General features: G+C 38.1%; 1 protein-coding gene across 2 annotated transcripts in view; it reads right to left on the bottom strand.

Annotated features, from left to right (window-relative positions):
- Positions 1–21,137, bottom strand: part of DOK6 (docking protein 6) — a 240,853-nt gene that overhangs the window by 49,927 nt on the left and 169,789 nt on the right. For both annotated transcript variants that reach the window (XM_054284601.1, XM_054284602.1), the window contains exon 6: positions 11,134–11,272. In XM_054284601.1, coding sequence (XP_054140576.1) covers positions 11,134–11,272 — 139 coding nt within the window. The remainder of the gene's footprint in view (positions 1–11,133; positions 11,273–21,137) is intronic.

Below are 21,137 nucleotides of genomic sequence, written 5' to 3'. Positions count from 1 at the left end.
CCCTGAGACAGTCATAAGAAACAGAGAAATGGATGCTTCTGCCACAGCACAGAAAATCTTCATTAATTCCTTGCTGCTGAACGCTGCAGAGCTGAAATATTTTTGAAAAACCTATTCCTGCAGTTGAGATGGAACAGTACTTCATTACATTTAACATCTTCATCACCAGCGTGGGCAGTGGGACAGAATCAACTCTTAGAAAATTTGGGGATGGCATCAAACCAGGGGGAATAGTCAAACACCCAGACAGGAGGGCTTCTATTCAGAGGGATTTCAGCAAAGCAGAGGGAAAGGCTGACAGGACTGTCATGAAATTCAGCAATGAGAGATGTCAATGCTGCAACTGGGCCAGGGCAAATGCACACAAGCACAGTCTGGGGACTGACTTTATAGATAAAAATTTTGCCAAAAAGGAACTTGCTGTCCTGGTGATAATGTGAATGGCCAGAGTATCTATGCAGTGATGGAGGCTATGGATGACACACTGGACCACATTAGTAAAAGCATGGTAAATACAACCAGAGAAGTCACATTTTCCCCGTTTGGCAATTGAGAAACTACATCTGGAAGTTTAGCTATGTTCACAAAATCTTCAGGGCCCAAGCACAAGAGGAATATCAAACTGGAGAGAGCCTGGCAAAGAACCTCTAAGAAGCACAACATGATCAGTGACGGTGGATTAAATGTCTAATGTTTAGTCACCATGAGAAAGCAAAGGCTAAAATAAATCTAAACCCATTTTTTTCTCTCTCTTCTGAAAAAATATGTTGCAAAGAAGACTGTTATCAGAGATGCACAGTGAAAGGACAAGAGTTAACAGGTCACAGGCTGTGGCAAGGGAAATTTGAGACAAACTTAAGGAAGAAAATCCTTCACAGTGTGAACAGCCAAGTGCTGGAATGAGCTCCCATAATCTGCGTCATTGGGGGTATTCAAAACTTGACTTGATAAAACCCTGGCTAGCTTTACCTAGTTTTATGCTATACCTGCTTTGAACAGGCAAGTAGGGGTGAGCTGACCACCCTTATAATGCCAGTATTTTTGATCCTATATTCAATGGATTTGAAAATTTGAGAGCCAATGAGGTGCGCGGTGCCATCGAGCCAAACTGACATTCTGCTGACTGTGGTATTCACACATCTTTGTTTAACTCAGCCACTGTGGTCAGTGAAATAATGTCAAACCAACAGCACAGGGTCTACAGTCTCTACTACCGCCTAACAATTCTCCTCAAGTTCATGCCTGCGTTGCTGATAAATAAAAAAATAAAAACCCTTAGCATGGCTGTTATCATATAAGACATCAGTAGCATAAGAACAACAACCTACAGCTAAGAGAAAACCAAACTCTATCTGGATAGGCTCTAAATAAATCTAATAAATACATATTGAAAGACTGCATGTACTTGCAGTATAGGGAAGTTTCTGCATATCAGATATGGCTTCTTTAGATGCTCAGTATCTCTCGTCTTTAGTCTAAACATAATCAGAGAGATCATAAATAATTTTCATGTTAAAATCCTTGTAATCTTTATAAAATGAATAGAAGTGGAGAAAAACCACAAAATTAAGACATAGGGTGAATCTCACCTAATTTTTGTCCTACCAACAAGTACCTGATGAAGCAAAGCACAAAAAGCACAGGAGGGAATTACAAAGTAACTTTAGAGCTGTTATGAGAATTTTTGATCCCTTCTCAGATTATTACTTTTTATAATTCCTCTATTCTCTGAAAAGCACGGTGCCCCTCTGTAAATCATCACTAAAAAGTTTTCTATTAATCAGAGACAAAGATTTAACTATTCCCTTGAGTGATGTAAAGAACTCCTAAATAGAGTTACTGCAACAGAGGAAGGCCTTGCTTGACAAGAGACACAAAATGATGATATAATTCAAAAGACTGATGAAAACCATGTGAAAAATACCTTTTTCAGAAGATCATTCTTCTGCGAATAAGCAACTGACTGTGATTCAGGGTTTGTTTTGCTATTGTTTTGTTTTTGTGCTGTGCCTAGCATACAGCTGATTATTCCATGACCTTGAGCAATTCATATACAGCTAAGTTAGGTCTTAATCTTTCTGTGCCTCATTTTACTCATTACTATTAATATTATAATAATACCTGTCTCCTGAGAGCACTGCATAACTTCATCAGCTATTATTTTTGCTAATAATAATAGAAGCTCTATAGTTGCTGCGTTTTATAAGAAACAGTTTTCTGAAAATAGCAGATATGAGATTAATACTAAATTAAGCCCCCTGGTGAGGTGGTTTGAGGATTATTTTTTAGTAATACTTCATTCAACTTAACCTGCTTCTCTGTTGAGAGAGTTCAATGACGTGAACCTACCAGCACAGTTACACAAGTGAGCTTGTTTAAAGGCACACAATACAAAAGAAAATTTCCCTTCCACATTAAATGCTTCTCTGAGGTTAGTTAAGGGGAGGGCTGGGTTTCAGTCAGACGTGCAACAACCACCACATAATTACAGCAGTTATTCCTAATTTATAGCTCATATCACCCACAGCTTTTAGCAAGCAAAACTGCTAAACAAATCATCAATTTTGTTTAGAGAAAAGTTCTTTGGCTCTTCATTTCCTGCATTTCTGGAAACAAATATGAATTTTAGCCTGATAGTGTCTTTCTATCTACTTTGTTATCTCTATAAACATGCAATATTTTGTAAAGCACAAGAAAAGTGGAAAAAAAATTACAAATTTGCTCATGTCACTAACCTTCAAATCCTCTTATATTCAAATGCAGCTTTGTAAAGTTGAAATAAATGATATCTGACTTTTAAGAAATAGCTCTTTAAAAAGAGCCCAGAAATGTAGATAGGTGGCTACAGGGATTTTTAAAGTGCTTACACGCTAAATTCTCAGGAGGGTTTGCATCTTTGGATATCTCACTATGAAAACATCTTTGCCCTGTTGCATTAAAACAAGCTAACCAGATTGTGGTGACCTAAATGGAAATGTTCACAGTGCAGCCCCAGCTGCATGCAAACATGTAACTGAGGTGAACAGAACAGGGAAAACAGTGTTCATAGGTTTCATGTATGCAGCTTCAGGATGGATTCATGGGATGGAGTGGGCTCCATGCAGATAAAAAATTGTATAATCGCACTTGTAAGACACCTTTACAAAGCTTTTCATGCAAACTTTGGCTGAGCTCACAGTTTATATTAGCAGGAAGGCAGATTTCAATCTGAGTCTTAGGCAGAATGATGGACAAATAGTTAAAAGAACATGGTGACAGTATACAAAATATTCCAGAAATTTTTAAGGAGAAAAGAACAAGAGTAATTTCTTGGTAAGGATGCCCACTCATGTGCTAAGGTACTTGGGGTATAGTCCATAGGAGAGATTTAAAAAAACTTTTTGCATTCAAGATCTTCCAGCTCTATGGCTATGCATAAGAGAAATTTCAAAATCGTGTCAGACAAAGGAAGAATTTAATTTTCTCCATCATATTCTGAATGAAAACCCTCATGATTACTACCATTTCAAAAACGTTCAAAACTCCAGGGCAAGTTTAGTTTCCAAATGGCAAAACGGCATTTAAATTACATCACCAGCTACCAAAATATTTGACACACTCTTATGTAAGGATTTCCCAGCTCTGCTCTCACACCTACCCACGCCACTTACCTACACACCCCACAAACCTTTATGTTGTCTGCAGTGTTTTTGACATGAGGAACAGCTTTGTCCCACCCCCACCACTTAGTAGGAGCAGCTGCACAAACCCTTCGTTGCCATAGTAAAGATTTTCCCTATTCTGTGGTTTCATTCAAACACACAGCAAAGACCCAGGAATGCCAAAAACCTACAGAGTTCCTTGCAGAATCTGGACTTTACACCTCATCTTTACACCTCTTGCTGACTGCAAGGTGCCATATAGGGGCACAATGAAACCCTGCAGTTCACAGAGGAAGAGGGGTAAAAAAGGTCTTGACTCGGTAAGGGAAGGATGAATGGGACACTAGTGGCTGTGAAAGTTTGAATTTCTTAGTGGGATGAGGTATTTTCTTTTAGAAAGTGAATGACACCTTCTAAATAGTTTTTGAATGCTGCTGCACTATTTGGATATGACTAGTAGCCCCTGAAAAAATGCCAATGGAATCATTCTACATTCAAGACAATATTTTCTTTAAAATCAGAAAATAAAAGCAGTTCAGTTGAAAGAATCATTAACTATCATCCAGTCTGAATATCCACAAATTTCCTGCTTTCTTATGAAGTGGTGAATGTTGAAAATAGACCTGCAATGTAAGTTTTGGGATTACTTCATCTGAGCACACACAGTTTTCTGAGCCTGAAAGCTAACAAAGAGTCTGGAAAAATTCTAAAAAAAACTCTCATAGAAATCAGAGTAAAGAAAAATGTCATTATGTACTTAATGAACAAAGAATCCTATAGAAAATTACCACTACCTGTGGGAATTCGAATTATGAAACTAAAACCAAAATGTACACAGATTCTGACTTATGAGAAAAAAAAAAAACCCAAAACAAATTCAAAATTCCTGGTGTAGTTAATCTTGGCAAAATTTATAAATAGTCGCAGACAGATTGACCACTGGAGTGGCTGCTGTGTCAAGGGAGGCTTAGACTGGACACTAGAGAGCATTTCTTTTCTGGGAGAATGGTCAAACATTAGAACACGCTTCCTAGAGAAGGAGTCAATACCTCAAGATGGTCAATCTTTAACAGGCATTTGGATAATGACCACAAAATTGTGCTTTTACTTTTGGTCAGCCCTGAAGTGATCAGGCAGTGGAACTATGTGACCATTGTAGATACTTTCCAATAGAACTATCCTATCCTATCCTATCCTATCCTATCCTATCCTATCCTATCCTATCCTGTCCTGTCCTGTCCTGTCCTATCCTATCCTATCCCATCCTATCCTATCCTATCCTATCCTATCCTATCCTATCCCATCCCATCCCATCCCATCCCATCCCATCCCATCCCATCCCATCCCATTACAGAAATAAGCTTCACAACACCCGTGCAAACCAAGTAAGCACCTCACCATCTCTGTATTGCAGTAAAGCAGCCAGGTTTTACAGGGTTATAAAATCTCTAGGCACACATTATACAGCAACACCCATACATAGTTTCAGATGGCAAGCACAGAACAATATTCAGCTAAGTATGCATGAATAGCTGACCTGAGGCTATGCTTTAGCTTGCATAAAGTACATGAGTTCATGAATCATCATATGCATTCAGAATCTCAGTACTTGAGCTTACATATAAATTGGAAAGAGAAGAAAACATACTAAGAGACCAATGTGTCATGGCATGAGATAGTCTTTGGACGAACTGTAAAATTTTATTCTCCTGTTTCTCCTTCAGGAATTGAATCAACTTAAACAGACTTAAGTAGAATTACAACATAAAAGAGCTTTGTTATACAAGTAAATTACAGTGGTGAAATTAAGCCCAAAAGATATATAAAATGTATTTAGCTAAATGTTTCATATATTTATTGGGTCAGCAGCATCCACTACTATCTCTCTGAAATTCCCCTACTTCACAACTTGAAATAGTAGGTGATAGGAACACCATTGCAAAAAGACATCAGTAAAAACTGTAAACCAGTCAATGCTCTGAAGATGCAGTGGCAAAAATAGAATACTTCAAATTGAAACCATCATGTTAAAATTTAGAATATTTGATGTGTCTGTAAATATTTGATCCTGTAATGTTTGATGATTATGCATTTAGCTTGTGACCAGGTTTGAAACACATAAAGAGAGTACAGACTTACAGGACAAAGAAAAATTAAAAGTTCATTAACTAACTCACGCTGTTATTTCTTCCAGCCTCACAGGGGTTTTTTTCCCTGTTTCTAAGACAATTTGCATTAATATTTTTAACTCTATTTACATTTTCATTAATACTTTCACAATACTGATTCATATTTTTCATACCAGTCTTGTGAAATACCCTCCTCACACTGTTCCTTATAAGAAAAATGAAATTACTCTCAGCCTTATTTTTTAACTACCTTTCTCTTCTAACATCTTCCTAAGCCCATTTCATTGCCTGATATTTGTCTTCTTTGGTAGATTCATTATTTCCCTGCTAATAATGTATTTTAAAGAAATAATACATAAACTCCTTGATATTATCCTTTTTTTTATTAATAACAGAAATCTATCATGATGACTCTTTCACTTATATTAAGTTGAATTTTAAAGACAGGACTTGTAAATAATGAGAATAGAAATATACCGAGGCAGTGTTTTATAAGGGTGTTTATCTTCTGGGAAATGTTAAAAAGATCGCAATCTAAAATGGCTTTTAGCTCTGCTGTCAAAAATAAAATAAATGTTATAGGAAAGTTCCAAAGATAATAAGTTATGAAACTTGGGCCATCATAATTTATTCCTGCATTTCCACTTCCATCTTACTGATGTTTGATTAAGTTCAGCTGGCTAACATCAACTTTAGTGCTATCTTATTTAGGCTTATTGTTTTACATATTGTAAATTTTTATTCTTTTGCAAATACACAATAAGTTTTTACTGGCAGCTCTTGAAAGAAGTAATTTGTAGAGCTACAAATGTATAAGTATTTCCTCAGAATTCCTCCCTCATGTGTGTAGTCCTAACACAGGAAATCTACAGATCTTAACCTGCCATTTTCTACCCTTCAACAACAGTGAGGGCAGAAGCTACATTAGAAGTGTTTTCAGTGGAAGTTAAATGGCAGAAGATCAAAGCTGGCATTAGAAAGGAAAATTAGAGATTAAAATTCCAGTGCCATGTTGTCATCCTGGTGTAGAGGTTAGACAGACAAGTGCTGCTGAGAACAAATGCTCATATGCTCATGTGTAAAAACCATCTGAATACCAATTCTTTAAAAAAGGATCACCAAACCCAACATCACCTCCTGATGGCAAAGAGGAGGATACTCAGCCTTCTTTTAGATGAAGCATTTATGGGGGACGAATTATTCTTTTTCTTTCTCTCCTTAGCGCAGGACAACTGAGAAGATCCAATGGTTTGCTGCCTCTGTAAGCCAATTCAGTTTGGTAAGCCTGAAGAAGCCTGCCCCTTTTAGGCAGGTGTGGTTTTTTGGTTGTTTTGTTGGTTTCTATTTTTTTGTCAAACTAGTAAATTGAATTGGCTCAGTCAGATAAGCACCTATGTTAAGAGAAAGGAAGCGGAAGGAGCTTGCAGTCCATTCTGGGGACTGGGGAGGGGTGATGGAGACAGCTGTTAGACAGACATGCATCTTCCAGGCTCAGCATCGGACTGCAGCCAGGGGGGGGATACAGGTCGTTCCTGAGGCTAACACTTTTTATTTTTTGCACAATAATTTCAAGACCAACAATACAAACAGATTTCTAAATGTTACAGAGAAAAAAAAAAAACAAAAACCCAAACAAATAAGGGGTCAGAGGGCAGAAAGGGAGAGGGACAGAGGAAAAAAACAGGAGGTTTATTCAGGTGATGAAAGGAAAGACACTCTCATGTGGGTAACACAACAGCACAAAATAAAAGCATGTAAAGAGAAAGACTGTCATTGTTCTTTTAAATTTGTCGTATTGGAACTAAAATCACTAAAAACCACTGCAATATCGCTCTCTCTCCCACGAAAAAAAAACCCTACAAAGCAGAATTATCATCTCTATTACAGTGATCCATTGAAAAAGCAAAGACTGAAAAAAATGAATATACAAGTAACAATTTCCCTAAAAATAATTTCAATTTAAGTACTATCATTGACTCAATTTTTTTTTTTTTGTCCCAAACAAAGCAAGCACAAAGCACTATCGCTCTGCCAATGCGACATTTCCAATTCAATCAAGAAAACCACCTGAGCTAAATTAGATCAATGTCCACTTTGCTGAATTTTTGGAATAAAATCCAGTCTGCTTTGATCTCAGCAAAACCAATAACCAGCTCAAATCCACACCCATGCCAGTGACTACTGATCTCATATTTCAGGTCTTTCTTCCAGGGTTATAATTCGAAAGGAAAATGGGCAGAAGATGAAAGTGTGCACATGACTGCCTGCTTAAACTGGCTTGGCTTCTCCTGCTAGAGGTGACAAAGAGGCAGATTTGCTACTGTACAAGCGGCCACAGAACATTTTTGCTTCCAGCCCATGCACTTTCAGTTTTCTTCTCATGTCTCTCTCTTATTAAGAGTTATCCAGCATGTTGCTTGGCCTGAGTAAAAGATTTTTTAGCATAAAAATGAATTTATTGTTTAGCATTCTGAAACAATTTTTGATGGAGGGACTTCCATAAATAGAGCAAATGTGTCCTGATGCTCAGGCACAGGCCATACCTAAATACCTGCATTTGCCTAATAGCAATACCTTTATTCTTCTACCACAATTTGTTTCTGGGCTTTTTTTTTGTGTGTGTTTTTTATTTTGGTTTTTTTTGGCTATTTTTGTATTCTCATGGTGATGTACTTTGTATATTTACTTCAAAAGGTAATCATAATCTATATAGTTTATCAAGATTTCTCTGGTGAAAAAAAATCACTTTAATTTCTTTTATAATCTTTATAATTTTTTTATACTAGATTATACTACTTTTTATACTAGATATTATAATCTGGTAAAAATTAAATGAAACTTCAGTGTATTCATTACTTAAAACCTTTTAACATTTAGGACAGAACATAAATATTCACAGGAGTATTACTTCTAATGATTGGAAGGATGAAGTAATGATTACTGTTGCATATCTTTTCTTTTTCTGACTTGTGCAATAATGGATATAGCATTCGCCTTTATTTTTAAAAAATTCTCATATATATATATATACACACATGTATATGTATATGTATATGTATATGTATATGTATATGTATATAATCTATCTATATAGCTATCTATATCTATATCTATATCTATATCTATATCTATATCTATCTAATCTATATCTATATGCAATTTAATTCAACACTGTTAAACTTGAGCTGTTTGTTACAGAAAGGACCAGGAAAGAGCAAAATTCCCCAAGTGTAGATCTATAGATAAAAAAGATCAAATGTCAATCTTTGGGAAGACCCACTAAATACCTGATTTAAAATATTCTTTTGCTTGTATTTCAATTTCAGATCTTTTGGAAAAAATACACATAGGTGTTTGGTGAAATTGTTGGAATTAGCTACAAAAACACTCGATAAATGGAATGTAACATGTACTTAGTCTATTTGACATTTTAGTTTTTGTTTTTAATATGAATAAAACTCAAGTGTTGCAGATGATCCCTAAAATGTTCAGCCCCCTACCAGTCAGAAGCAGCAGAGTTTCCAATTCCAAACTAACATTAGTTTATTAGCTGAAGCATAAAACCAACAGGTTTTCCAGCCTCTTTTACACAGCAGCCTCTGTGAGCCTCTCCTGATCTCCGTGTGCAATCACAGCACAGCCTTGTCCAGGAGACAAGTGCATCACACACGGTGTGGCTGATGAGTCATTGCTGCTTCTCAGCCCGCTCTCGCTCGGAGTTGGTTATTGCGTACCATATGGCCACAGCCCTCATAAATATGGTTTCAAGGAAGTCATCTGATGGCAGAATGGGAATGGCTTTGTAAAGCAGCAGAGCTGCTAATTGATGGGTGGAAGAGCTGAAAGTGATGGTTCTGTAAAAGGAAAATCTTGTATGATCCTGGTCTAAGCATTTATTATGGCAGCATGAAAATGTTCTGTTACTGGTGTAGATACTTTAAAAGCAAACACATTATAAATAATGACGCATTTTTCCTACTTTTCCCCCCTTATTCAATCATTTTCTGCCCAGCAGAATGCAGTGGTTTTTTGCCAGCAGATCTACTTCTTCAAATTGTCTTCTATTTATTTCACCTCGTTCTGGACTTTCCAGCAATTGCGCCTTATTAATCTTGATTGTAAATTCTCCTCTTCCTGCATTTCCTGTCCAAACTTTGTGCACCTCCACTATTATGCACAGGCTCCTACTTTGTCTAATTTTATGGGAAAATCCAACTTTTTTTTTCATAAAGCACCAAAACCAGGCCTTTTTTATGGCTTCCCAGTTCAGGTTCTTCTAACAGACATGGAAAGTCTGAGAGGAACATTCAACACAGCAGACTTTTGACATGGAAATCTAATTCTTTTTCTAGTTTATTTTTCAATGAATAAGGAAAATTGTGTCTCTGCCCACAGTGGGTGAAGTTGGCACTAGATGATCTTTAAGGTCTACTTCCATCCCTTAACATTCTCTGATTGGTTCTCTGACTTCTCTGAGGAGTAATTAAGACAAATTGAACACTGGGGGTCTTAGGTAGGTCCTTGCAAGAGCTTTGTCTCAGCAGAGTGAGAAAGGTATTTTGACACTGGTGGAGTGTGGGGGATAGATCCATATAAGTCATGTTTGCATGACTGGAGACACACACAGTGTGGATAAGGAAAAGAAGGAAATGCCACAATTAACCTGAAATCTCTGTCTACGGAAGAAGAAATGCAGAGACTCATGGTCATCTCAGAAGAAAAGCATGCAGACTAGGCTCCCTGGCCTGAAAGTCAATTTTCCAGAGCAACCATTAAAGATTATTTCTACTTCTGAGCAAACAGGGAAAGCTTTTCTCTTGCTCTCTCAAAAGATTTCTAAATTTTTCCACAGTACTCACTTAAACACAACTTGTGCAAACTGGAAATTTTGAACACAAAATAATAAAATAGCTCAATTTGAACTCAACTGCATTGTTACTTATAATGTAGAAATTATAAAATAATTTCTTTCAGGGGTTAGGAAAAAACAAAACATGTCTGCTGTCACCTAGAAATGTTTATACTGGGTTTTTTTCCACTTGTGAGGTCATGAGGAGCAATTAAAACTCATTCATTGGTAGTCAACACAATAGCTAAAGGTTTAATCTTTAAGTAACAGAGCCCCAATTTCAGAGAAGGTGACCATGGATCTCTTGTCTAATGGTATCCCCTGATCCAAAAAAACACCTACAAAAGAACATTGTACAGAACCAACCAAGGATCCCTAACCATGAAAGTACATAAATCTGAAAGTCTGTTTTGTCTTAGCAACACAGCTGATACTATCGTTACAGTTGAATTCACTGACTTTGGTTTATTACCAATTTTTATAAGTTTAAAGACTTTTGGTAGAAGGACCTTACCCTTGCCTTCTGCTCCATTTCCATCATTAATCTTTCATGCTGCTCAGCTATTGCCAGTGTTGCAGAATGGACCTTCTGATATATCATTTCTCCTTCTCGTGTTTGAAAGGTGAACAGCCCTTCTCCTGTGTCACACATCCTGCAGGGAGATTTAAGCAGAATGGAAAGAAAACAATGAGTATTGTGTAATTTTTATCTAACTATTATAAAAAGTGCATACCTTACAGCAACAAATGCCAACTTTAGAGACGTAGTTAAGCTCTGAAATTCCAAACACCAAAGATCTGCAGTTATTTTTAGCATTGGAGAAAAACATATTCCAAGAGATGGGCAGAACTTCATTAACATATTTTTTAAATTCAGTTTTAATCATCATCTGGATAGTGAAAAAGAAGCTTTAGAATGGAATAAAAACTTGAGGTAATAGAGTCAGTTATTTCTGTCATTTTTTCCAAATGTCTGCACCAGTAAGTGTGAGCTAAATTTAATTATCTTAACCAATTGATGCCAGAAATACATAGTACATTGTGACTTTGAAAAGCTGACATTTTAAGAGAACACTGATCAACTAAAAATGCCATTATGGTTAATCACTACAAAGATGATGCATTGAAAGACAGCATTAAAAGGGTTAATTTATTACTACCTCTGTCAGTATATTTATGTGAGGCAGCATCCAAAGTTATCCTGATAATAACAAAAGCCATTCAGTCCATGTGAGAATAAGAACAGTTGTAAAAGAAGATTAAATAATGAAAAAAACCCCATCCAGAAAGAAAATTTACTTTCTTGTTTTGAGCGAGCAACTGCTGTTATCCTCATCTGTGATATCACTGCAGCATTATTCAGAGAAAGAAGAATGGTACACAGTGAATACAATGAGAAAAAGGTCTGGGAAATACAGGAAATAGGAGTAAGAAATAACGTTAGATTGCTGTGTGACCATTATTTGGAGGATGTACATGCTGTTAACCAGTGGAGCAATGCAATGTATTTATATTAGTAGTTCCATTATATTATCAGCATCTGATTTACATATTTTTTATAGACTACTTGCAGTTTCAGAAATGGAATTTCAAAAATCCTTTTTATTTGGTCTGATACCTCCTGTAAAGATTTTCAGTTATCTGTGACAGAAAAATGTTGACTTGAGTAACTGATGCATAACATGCATCAACAATAGAGAGATTTTAATTTGCCTTAAAACATCAGATTCCTTTATTGTTTTGGACGTTTACATTAGTTTTAAAGAAACCAAATTTTGTTAATATCCCAGCTCCTGCAGCATGGTCCCATAAAGCCCAAAACTTACAGAATTAAAAAAAAAAAATTATAAAAATGTGTCCCAAATAGTTCAACATTCAAATGGGTTTTTAAGCATTATCTTTAGAATTTGCATCCCATATTCTGTATGATTATTCATGCATTAAATTTTACAAAAAAAATTTCCATCAAATGAACATACAGATCTATATTATTTTAATTAAATTATAATTTAAATATATGTCCTACTATATTACATGCACACACAATTATACTGCAGCTTTTTGAAAAGACAATACTTTTTTTCATGGGACTTATCTTTTTCTCAAATTAGGATACGGCTTCCTAAACAATTTCATTTCAAAAGTTATCTGAATGGGGCTGTTGTGCTATGTATGGGACTGCTGAGAGTTCAGCAGTTGCTTCTTATTTCAAGGTTGACCAGTGGGAAAAAACCTTATTAACACTTACAAAATCTTTTCCTGTTCACTAGAGGAGACAGGCTACTGCGAGCCTTGTACAAAGAATTTATGCATGTCTGTGTTTGAGAAGCACAGAAAGTATCAGAGGCAGAAACAGTAAACAGAGATGTTTCTGAAAAATACCTGGTGAAAATACTTTGTGATGATCAGCTAAGATATTGAAAACAAAATTCACAGTCTTAAGAATACATGATTAACAATATTATCCATAATTCTGGAATAATACCAGTTTTCTTCATTGAAAAATAGAAATAAAATAAAATCCATTTTATAGATAAGTATTATTTAATCAGTGTTAATGTGATGTGCTAATTAAGAGATTTGAAAGAGAGCTTTTTGTATTAAATTCCAATGGAGATCAAGATCCCTGCTGTAAACATTTAAGACATATTATATCCTTAGACAGAGTCCTCCAAAGAGCTTCTGGTGGAAATAAAATGTCCCCAGAGTTTTGTGACATTATGGCAGCAGCCTTTCAGATCCCTCAGGGCATCATATAGCCAGTACTCTGCTTTTGTGTAAAGAGATCTTAATAAAATTCAAACAGCGTGAAATGGAAAGTCTGGAAAAAAGGATGGGGTTTCAGAAACTGAAGGAAAATATAATCTTTTTGTTGGTTTCAGAGGATGAAAAATCCTACAGAGATAAAAACAAGGAAATGGGGGGAAAAACAGGCAATGGGGCATGATTAACATTGATGTACTTAGCTGCCTGTTTTCACCATGCAAACCCCAACCACCCCCTGCCTGCCAGAGCAGGGTCTGTCCCTGGCTGAGGCACCAGTACGGGCTGTGGCACTGCCACCCTGCCCTGCACAGCACACTGCCCTGCCTGCCAGCCTCAGCTGTACTGGACATGTCACACCAGGGCTGGAAAGCCATTGCCAGCAGCCGCCCCGTGAGGGCTTCCCTGGCTAGTGATGGATGGTCTGCACACAGCTGCTCAAAACTGGAGGTGAAGGAGAATTGTGGGCATCATTTTTTAAAGTGTTGAATTCCCCTAGCTCGACTTGAAGTTTAACAGGACTTAATGCCCCAAAGAATTAAGTAGTTGTTACTTGGCACATCTGAACCAAGTGAAAGCAGCAAAAATTGTTAGCATAAAACTTTCCTCCATTTAAACTTCTTATAATTAGTCTGTCTCCCAAGGAGATGAATCCCTTTGCCATAGTAAGGTTTTCCTGTTCATCTCCTCAGAGCATTGCTCCATTACTTTGAAGTAAAGTGAAAATCTGAGTTTAGACCTTCTAGTCTGGTCTAGTCCAGTCTAGTCCCATCTATTTTTCTGTTCTATTCTAGTTATAAACCAAGATGAGTAGCCTCATTAGGGTTAGGTTCAGTCTTTCCTGAACAAGGAAACACAGACTAAAATAGAAGCACTCCTAAGAATGATGAAGATGGGGACAGGGAAAGGGTGATCTCTGAAGCTTAAGGGTTTTGCCATAAAAGCAAAACCTTTACATATCTGGCCAACAGGAACAGATAAGCCCATGAGCTGAAACAAGACTTGTCTTGTTCTATTTATAGCCCAAACAAAGTCAGTAGGACAAAAAGCTATTATCTCTATAGCCCTTCTAGATGTCAGATAACTGTCCCTATAAAGCTCCAGTTTAGGAGGTTTAGCCTTGCTAATGTCTTGTTAATTTCTCTATGCTCAAAGCATACATGGTTGAGCAATTAATAACCAATTTAATAACATTTTCATAACTTTTACCTGCCCTAAAATCACTTTCGAGAAAAGGCAGGACAAAGGTCTGGGCCTCTTTTTTCCTGGTACTGTCGCAGTTAAGCAGTGCAGTCCCACCAACTTGGTATGACCTTCACTGTCAGAAAAATGTCACTGATTTTGTATACTTCAATTTTTTTATGAGAGACTTGCAGTCTGCGGGTGCTTGAAAAATGCAGATCTATTTCTGTGTTTTTCAACTTTGAAACAGAGATGTCATTAACCTATGCTTTAAGATATTTAAGGATTCAATGCATTAAAATGCATGAAGTGCTTTTACTGAAATAGGAAAGTGCATTTTTTTTCATACATTATTACAGAATGATATAACTGGACAGACAGTGACACCACTAGATAAACAGTTCTGCAAATAATTGCAATTTAAAAAATTCTTTAAGATCTGCAGCAGCTTTTTCAACTATCACCATCAGCAGATCTGGCTCGAGAACCAGGAGAAAAAACAGAGAGGAATGTGGGAGCTCAGCTTTTGGCCTAGGACAAGCTGGATTCAGAGATCAGCAGTGAAAGTTCTTGATTTCATTGAAGGTAGAATTTCTGCTCAAGTCATAGAGAGTTTCCCACCACTATTGCCAGACATTTTTCAAAATGTCCCAAATTCATACAATGGTTTCCCACTGCCTTTGCTCACTATGCAATTTCTGCCTTTTAGATAAGAATCAATACTGTATATTAACCATGCAGAATTCCCTTCAAAAATGAAACTTCATTGACTTCATCGCCATTTATAAAAAGTACTTTTTCCCAGATAGAAGTTCATGCTGTCATGTCACTGGTGAAATATCTTAGAAGTTTAACAGTGCAGTATTCATCAACTGCATGAGAAGACAAGAATTTGACATATCAGCTTCACTATCTCCATTAGGGGTAAAATCTATTTTCACAAAAATGAAGTATGAATGAAAATCGAAATGACCAGAAAACTTATTCCCTTGTTTTAAAATAAAAGATAACTTACAATTGTAAGTAGAAAAAACTTTAGCTCTTCATATATCTACATTTAATTTTTAATGAATTTTAATGATTCCTTTTTATCAACGAATAATTTAGGATTAAAGAAATAATGGCTGATTTATATACTCAAAAGTGTATCAAATTACATACAAATAACTAAAAAGAGGTAATCATCCTCAAACAGAAACTGAAAATACATCATAAAAAAGTCTATTGTTAATGACTAATTGCTACCAATAACTATAAATATTAATAACTAATAGGTAATAAATATCTATCTTGCTTCAGTATTTCCAGTTCTTGAAATAGAAGTAGACTTTAAATTCTTAAATGAGAACAGATCATGACTACGTAATGTCCAGTACCAGACTGGATGTAATTGTTGTTGTATATTCCACAGCTGGAGTTTGAAAAATGGTTTCATTAAAAGAGTGGAGCTGTTTACTCAGACACTTCAAGGCCCAAAAATTAAGTTAATAAAATTACAGAATCACATAATTCTTAGAATTGGAAGGGACCTCTGGAAATCATCTAGACCAATTCACCCTTCCAAGGCAGGGTCATCAACAGCAGATAACACAGGAACTTGTCCTGGTGAGTTTTAAATGTCTCCAGAGAGAGACTCCGTGACCTCCCTGGGCAGACTGTTCTAGTTCTCTGCCACCCTCAATGTAAAGAAGTTCTTCATGGTGAAGTGAAACTTTCTGTATTTCAGTTTATGGCCATTTGCTCCTTGTCAGGACACTGGGCACCACTGAAAAGAATCTGGCACCACCCTCTTGGCACCTGCCTTAGAGATGTTTATATGTATTGATGAGAATGCCTCTCATTCTTTTCTTCTCCAGACTAAGCAGGCCCAGCTTCCACAGTCTCCCCTCGTAAGAGAAATGCTCCAGACTCCAAATAATCTCTGTGGCCTCTGCTGGACCCTCTCCAGTAGTTCCTTTTCTTTCCTGTACTGAGGAGCCCAGAACTGGGCACAGCACTGCAGATGAGGCCTGGCTAGGGCTGAGCAGGGGGGGAGGATCAGCTCCCTCAGCCTGCTGGCCACACTCTTCCCAAAGCACCCCAAGGCCCCATTGTCCCTCCTGGCCACAAGGGCACTGCTGGCTCCTGGCCAGCTTGTCACCCAGCAGGACTCCCAGGTCCTTCTCTGCAGAGCTGCTCTCCAGCAGGTCAGCCCCAACCTGCCCTGGTACTTGGGGTTATTCCTGCCCAGGCACAGGACCCTGCACTTGCCCTTGTGGAGCCTCATTTGGTTTCTCTCCACCCAGCTCTCCAGCCTATCCAGGTCCCACTTAATGGCAGCAGAGCCTCCAGCTGTATCAGCCACTCCCCCAGTTTTGTATCATCATCATCATCATCATCATCATCATCATCATCATCATCATCATCATCATCAACATGCTGGGGGTACATTCTCTCCATTTGTCCAGGTCATTGATACACAAGCTGAATTAGGCCAGACCCAGAATTGATCCCTGGCCAATGCCACGGACTGCAGGACTCCAGCTGGGCTCTACTCCTCTGGTCACGACCTCTGAGCTGTGCCTTGATCCACCTCACAAGTGCTTAGCTTGGTAATGCTCATTTCCTGTATGCCAAGGAAGCCAGTCAGATGGGACATATGGGCCAGGACTGTTACTTCTAAGATGAGTAATAAATAGAAGTCAGCCTTTCTTTAAAGCCTTGAAGCTGTGGCTGTCAGTCATGAAAAGGAACTAATTGGTATGCACTATCTAACTCTGAACTGAGACACTTATTTCTTGTGTTGCTACAGCTTTGATTTTTTAAAAAAGTGGTGGAAGCTAGCAATTTTGCCTCCAATTTAATTAGATTATCAGTGGAGACACACAAACACTATCTCTCTTGTGGATATCTAACTTTTGTTCTTTCCTTGTTTGTTGTTATCTTAACTTGAGCTAAGCCATTTTGACAGAAATCCTGTTTCTTCTTTGTGTGCAAGGACGATAGACACAGCATACACTAAAGACAGGCCAGCTAAGCAGCAGACCTCAGTATAAAATGAATGCAAAGCTTCCCTAAGGGTCCAAATTCTTTGCTCATTCCAGCCTTCAACACATGCTAGCTTGCTTCCTGCCAAAGTTGGGCTTTTCTGAGAAAACAAAACACAACAAAAAGCAAGGAAAGCAAATAAACTCTTTGTGGCAAGAGCATATTTAGATAAAAAGTTCCCTTTATGCCTAGGAATGCTTATGAAGACATCTGAAAAATAAACTATGCATGTTTTTATGAAATTGTAAGTCAACTTCTATGTTGAAAGGATAGAAAAACAAAGGCAGAAAAAAGGAAATCCTTATAAAAATTTCTAACTTGCTATTGAACAGGCAAAAAAGAGATACTTTGCAGGGGGAATCCAGAGGAAACAAAGGTATCTTCATGTATGGGACCTAGGAAAGTTCTATGGGTGAAGCACAGAGAAGACAATTAAGAGAAAATGTGCACAAAGTGTAAATGATCCAGGTATGCAACTTTGGCAGCAGACATGTTCAGAAAGACTCAAAGATGAGACAAGGTAGGTGAAAGCAGGGAAATAGTCCTGTGAAAAATCTGTGTTTGGGAAATGAAGATCACCAAGGTGAAGCACAGAAATGGTGCAAAGTGCAACATCCAGAGGGAGTAAACAGAGAATCTGAGTGTGCTCTGTTACACATTCCCTATGGGAAAAAGGATAACCTACAACTTTTATGATCTGAGAAGCAAATAATGAAAATGTTTTGATATATGAGATGTCTGCCTGCCCCCCTTAATCATGGTTATTTACCAGGAAGAATATACAACAAGAAAGCAATTATGCGTGCTGTCTACTAATTGCTAGCCACAGACATTCCTCCATGACACTTATTGTCATGTTTTTGCACTTAAGCTGAGGTGGGAAACTTCACACTGCACTTGAATATGCTTGAATATCCTCGAATTTGGCCTGAGTTAATACAGGGAAGTTTGAATTTTATCAGACCTCTGATATGGCTCAGTAACTTGATCATGGAGCTTAACCCCAAAGATTTGTTCAAGGTCAGATCTTGTGCTTCTTGAGTCATCCACAGTGTTTTCAACTAAATGCACTAAGGGATCTCCACACTATCAGTGTAACTTTCCTACTAAGGCCATTTATAGAAACATTTTGCAATTCTGAGAAGGAAAACATTCACAGATGGAGTGGAAATGATTGATGATGATTTGCTGCCAGGTAGGTGGAACTCCACCACTCAGAGGAATCCAGCAGTCTTTCTCTAATATTACCTAGAGGATCTTAATGCATTCTGAGTTGGAAATCTTTTAAAGACCTTATATGCAGCCATGGTAACAAAAATCTTATGTGCTAGTCTGATGAATACACGGGTAGTCTTTCTGAGCGGAGATGTGATACCCTAAAAATTTTCCCTGTTACAGGGAGACTTATAGGGGACTCATTTTGTGAGTGAATAGTATTTTTTCATTCTAAGATTATTTATTTTTCTGCCTAAACCAGAAACCATTCAAGTAGTATAATATGCCAGAAACAAAAATTTTCTCATGAAAATGCTTTTCTTTGTTTAAAGGACATATAGGACACATTTCTCTACAGTACTGGTGGTAATTATGCCTCTTGGGATACCTTTTCTTTCATTGACTCTGCTGCCTCTACAGCCACCATCTCTGTGATGCCCCATGTGAGAGCACATTTAGACCACTGGGGCATATGAGGGTTACCAACCCATTTCTGCATGCCAGATATTTCCACTTTTTGCTTAATGGAAGCACAGAAAGTGGGCTGTGATTTGTCTGGACTACATCAATGATTGTCCACTAGCACTATAAACCTCTATTTCATTTCCACAGGGTTTACCCCTGTCTATCATAGAACACAGTGGAAAAATATATACTTTAGTTTTTTTCCTGAGTTTCAGTTTTGATAAGAAGGAGAATTCTATCTGGGGCTTATTTCAGATAATTTTTATTTGGTTGCTACCAAGCCATCCATACTCTTCTTGTTAAAACATTCTTGTTTATATTAATTACTTTGATATATGAGAATAAAATTAGTTTGTGCTGAAAAGTTAAAGATAGTAAATAATTCTCAATGCTGGTTACAGTATAAAAAGCAGCAAACTGGACTGGAAGTCAGGCATAAGAGGTGGAATGTGGAGATTGACGTGCAATTATGAAATATGTCCATATGTAATAGCAAACATGCTGTGCAGAGGCTCTGTTTTCTATTTCCCAGATCCTAGAAACTAAGCTGTGGTGTGAAGCCAGGTGTCCACCAAGGCTGCTCTATCACTTCTCAGCTGGACAGGGGAGAGGAAATATGAGGAAAGGTGTGTGAGTTGAGATAAGGACAGGGAGAGATCAGCCACCAGTTACTGTCACAGGCAAAGCAGGCTCATCTCAGGAACAGTATTTGAATTTCTTGCCAATCAAATCAGAACAGGCTAATGAGAAGTAAACCCAAATCTTAAGAATATCATCCACCCACTCCTTCTTCTTTCCTGGGCTTAATTTTATTCCTGACTCTCTACCTTCTTCCCTCCAATGGCACACAGAGGGATAGGGAAAGGAGACAGCTGCCCATTCATTGATTCTGCCCCTCCCCTCAAACTCCTCAAACTCTTTCCCTGCTCCAGCATGGGATCTCTCCCACAGGAGACAGCCCTCCATGACCTTATGCTACATAAGTCTGTCCCACAGGCTGCAGCTTTCACAAACTGCTCTGGCATAGATACCTTCCAGAGGGTTGTCCTTCAGGAGCAGACTGCTCCAATATGGGTCCCCAACGGGAACAAAGGTCCCTCCAGCCAACCTGTTCCAGCATGGGCTCCTCTCTCCATGAACCCACAGGTCCCTGTCAAGAGCCTACTCCAGTCCAGGCTTCCCACAGGGTCACAGCCTCCTTTGGCATCTATCTGCTGCACTGTGGGATCCTCCATGGGCTGCAGGTGGATCTCTGCTCCGCCATGGACTTTCACAGACTACAAGGGCACAGCTGCCTCACCACAGACTGCACCACTGCTGGTGAATCCCAGCTCCATGCCTGGAGCACCCCCTGCCCGTCCTTCCCGCTGCCTTTGGTGTCTGCAGGGCTGTATCTCACATATTCTGACTCCTCTCTCTGACTTCAGTTGCTGTTCTTCAGGGTTTCTTTCCCTGCTTCATAAATCCCTTATCCCAGAAGGCTGACCCTGATGGGCTTGGCCTTGGTCAGCAGCAGCTCTGTCTTGTAGCTGCCTGGCACTGGCTCTGTCAGACATGGGGGAAGCAAGGGGAAGTAATCCCCTTGCTACCAAAGCCTTGTCACACAAACCCAATACACCCAATACCCAAGACATGTTCCTAACTACTAGAAGCAATACTCTGGTATCCAAGAAGTAGAAACCAAATAATTTACCATAACTACATTTTTTGTTTCTTCCTGCTTTATGGGCTATTTTCATAAAACGTGACCTAGATGTTTTGGTGGGGGCAACTGAACTATGCTGTTAGTGCTTCCATCACCTCTAAGTAAGAAATATTCTAAGTTGCACATGCAAATTACCTTCTTGCATTAGTATTCAGTTCATA

This window comes from Melozone crissalis, unplaced genomic scaffold (assembly GCF_028551555.1).
Source record: "Melozone crissalis strain CALT ecotype California unplaced genomic scaffold, PUWL_Pcris_2 ptg000042l_1, whole genome shotgun sequence".
Lineage (NCBI taxonomy): Eukaryota > Metazoa > Chordata > Aves > Passeriformes > Passerellidae > Melozone > Melozone crissalis.
This window is presented reverse-complemented; position numbering and strand designations above follow the sequence as displayed.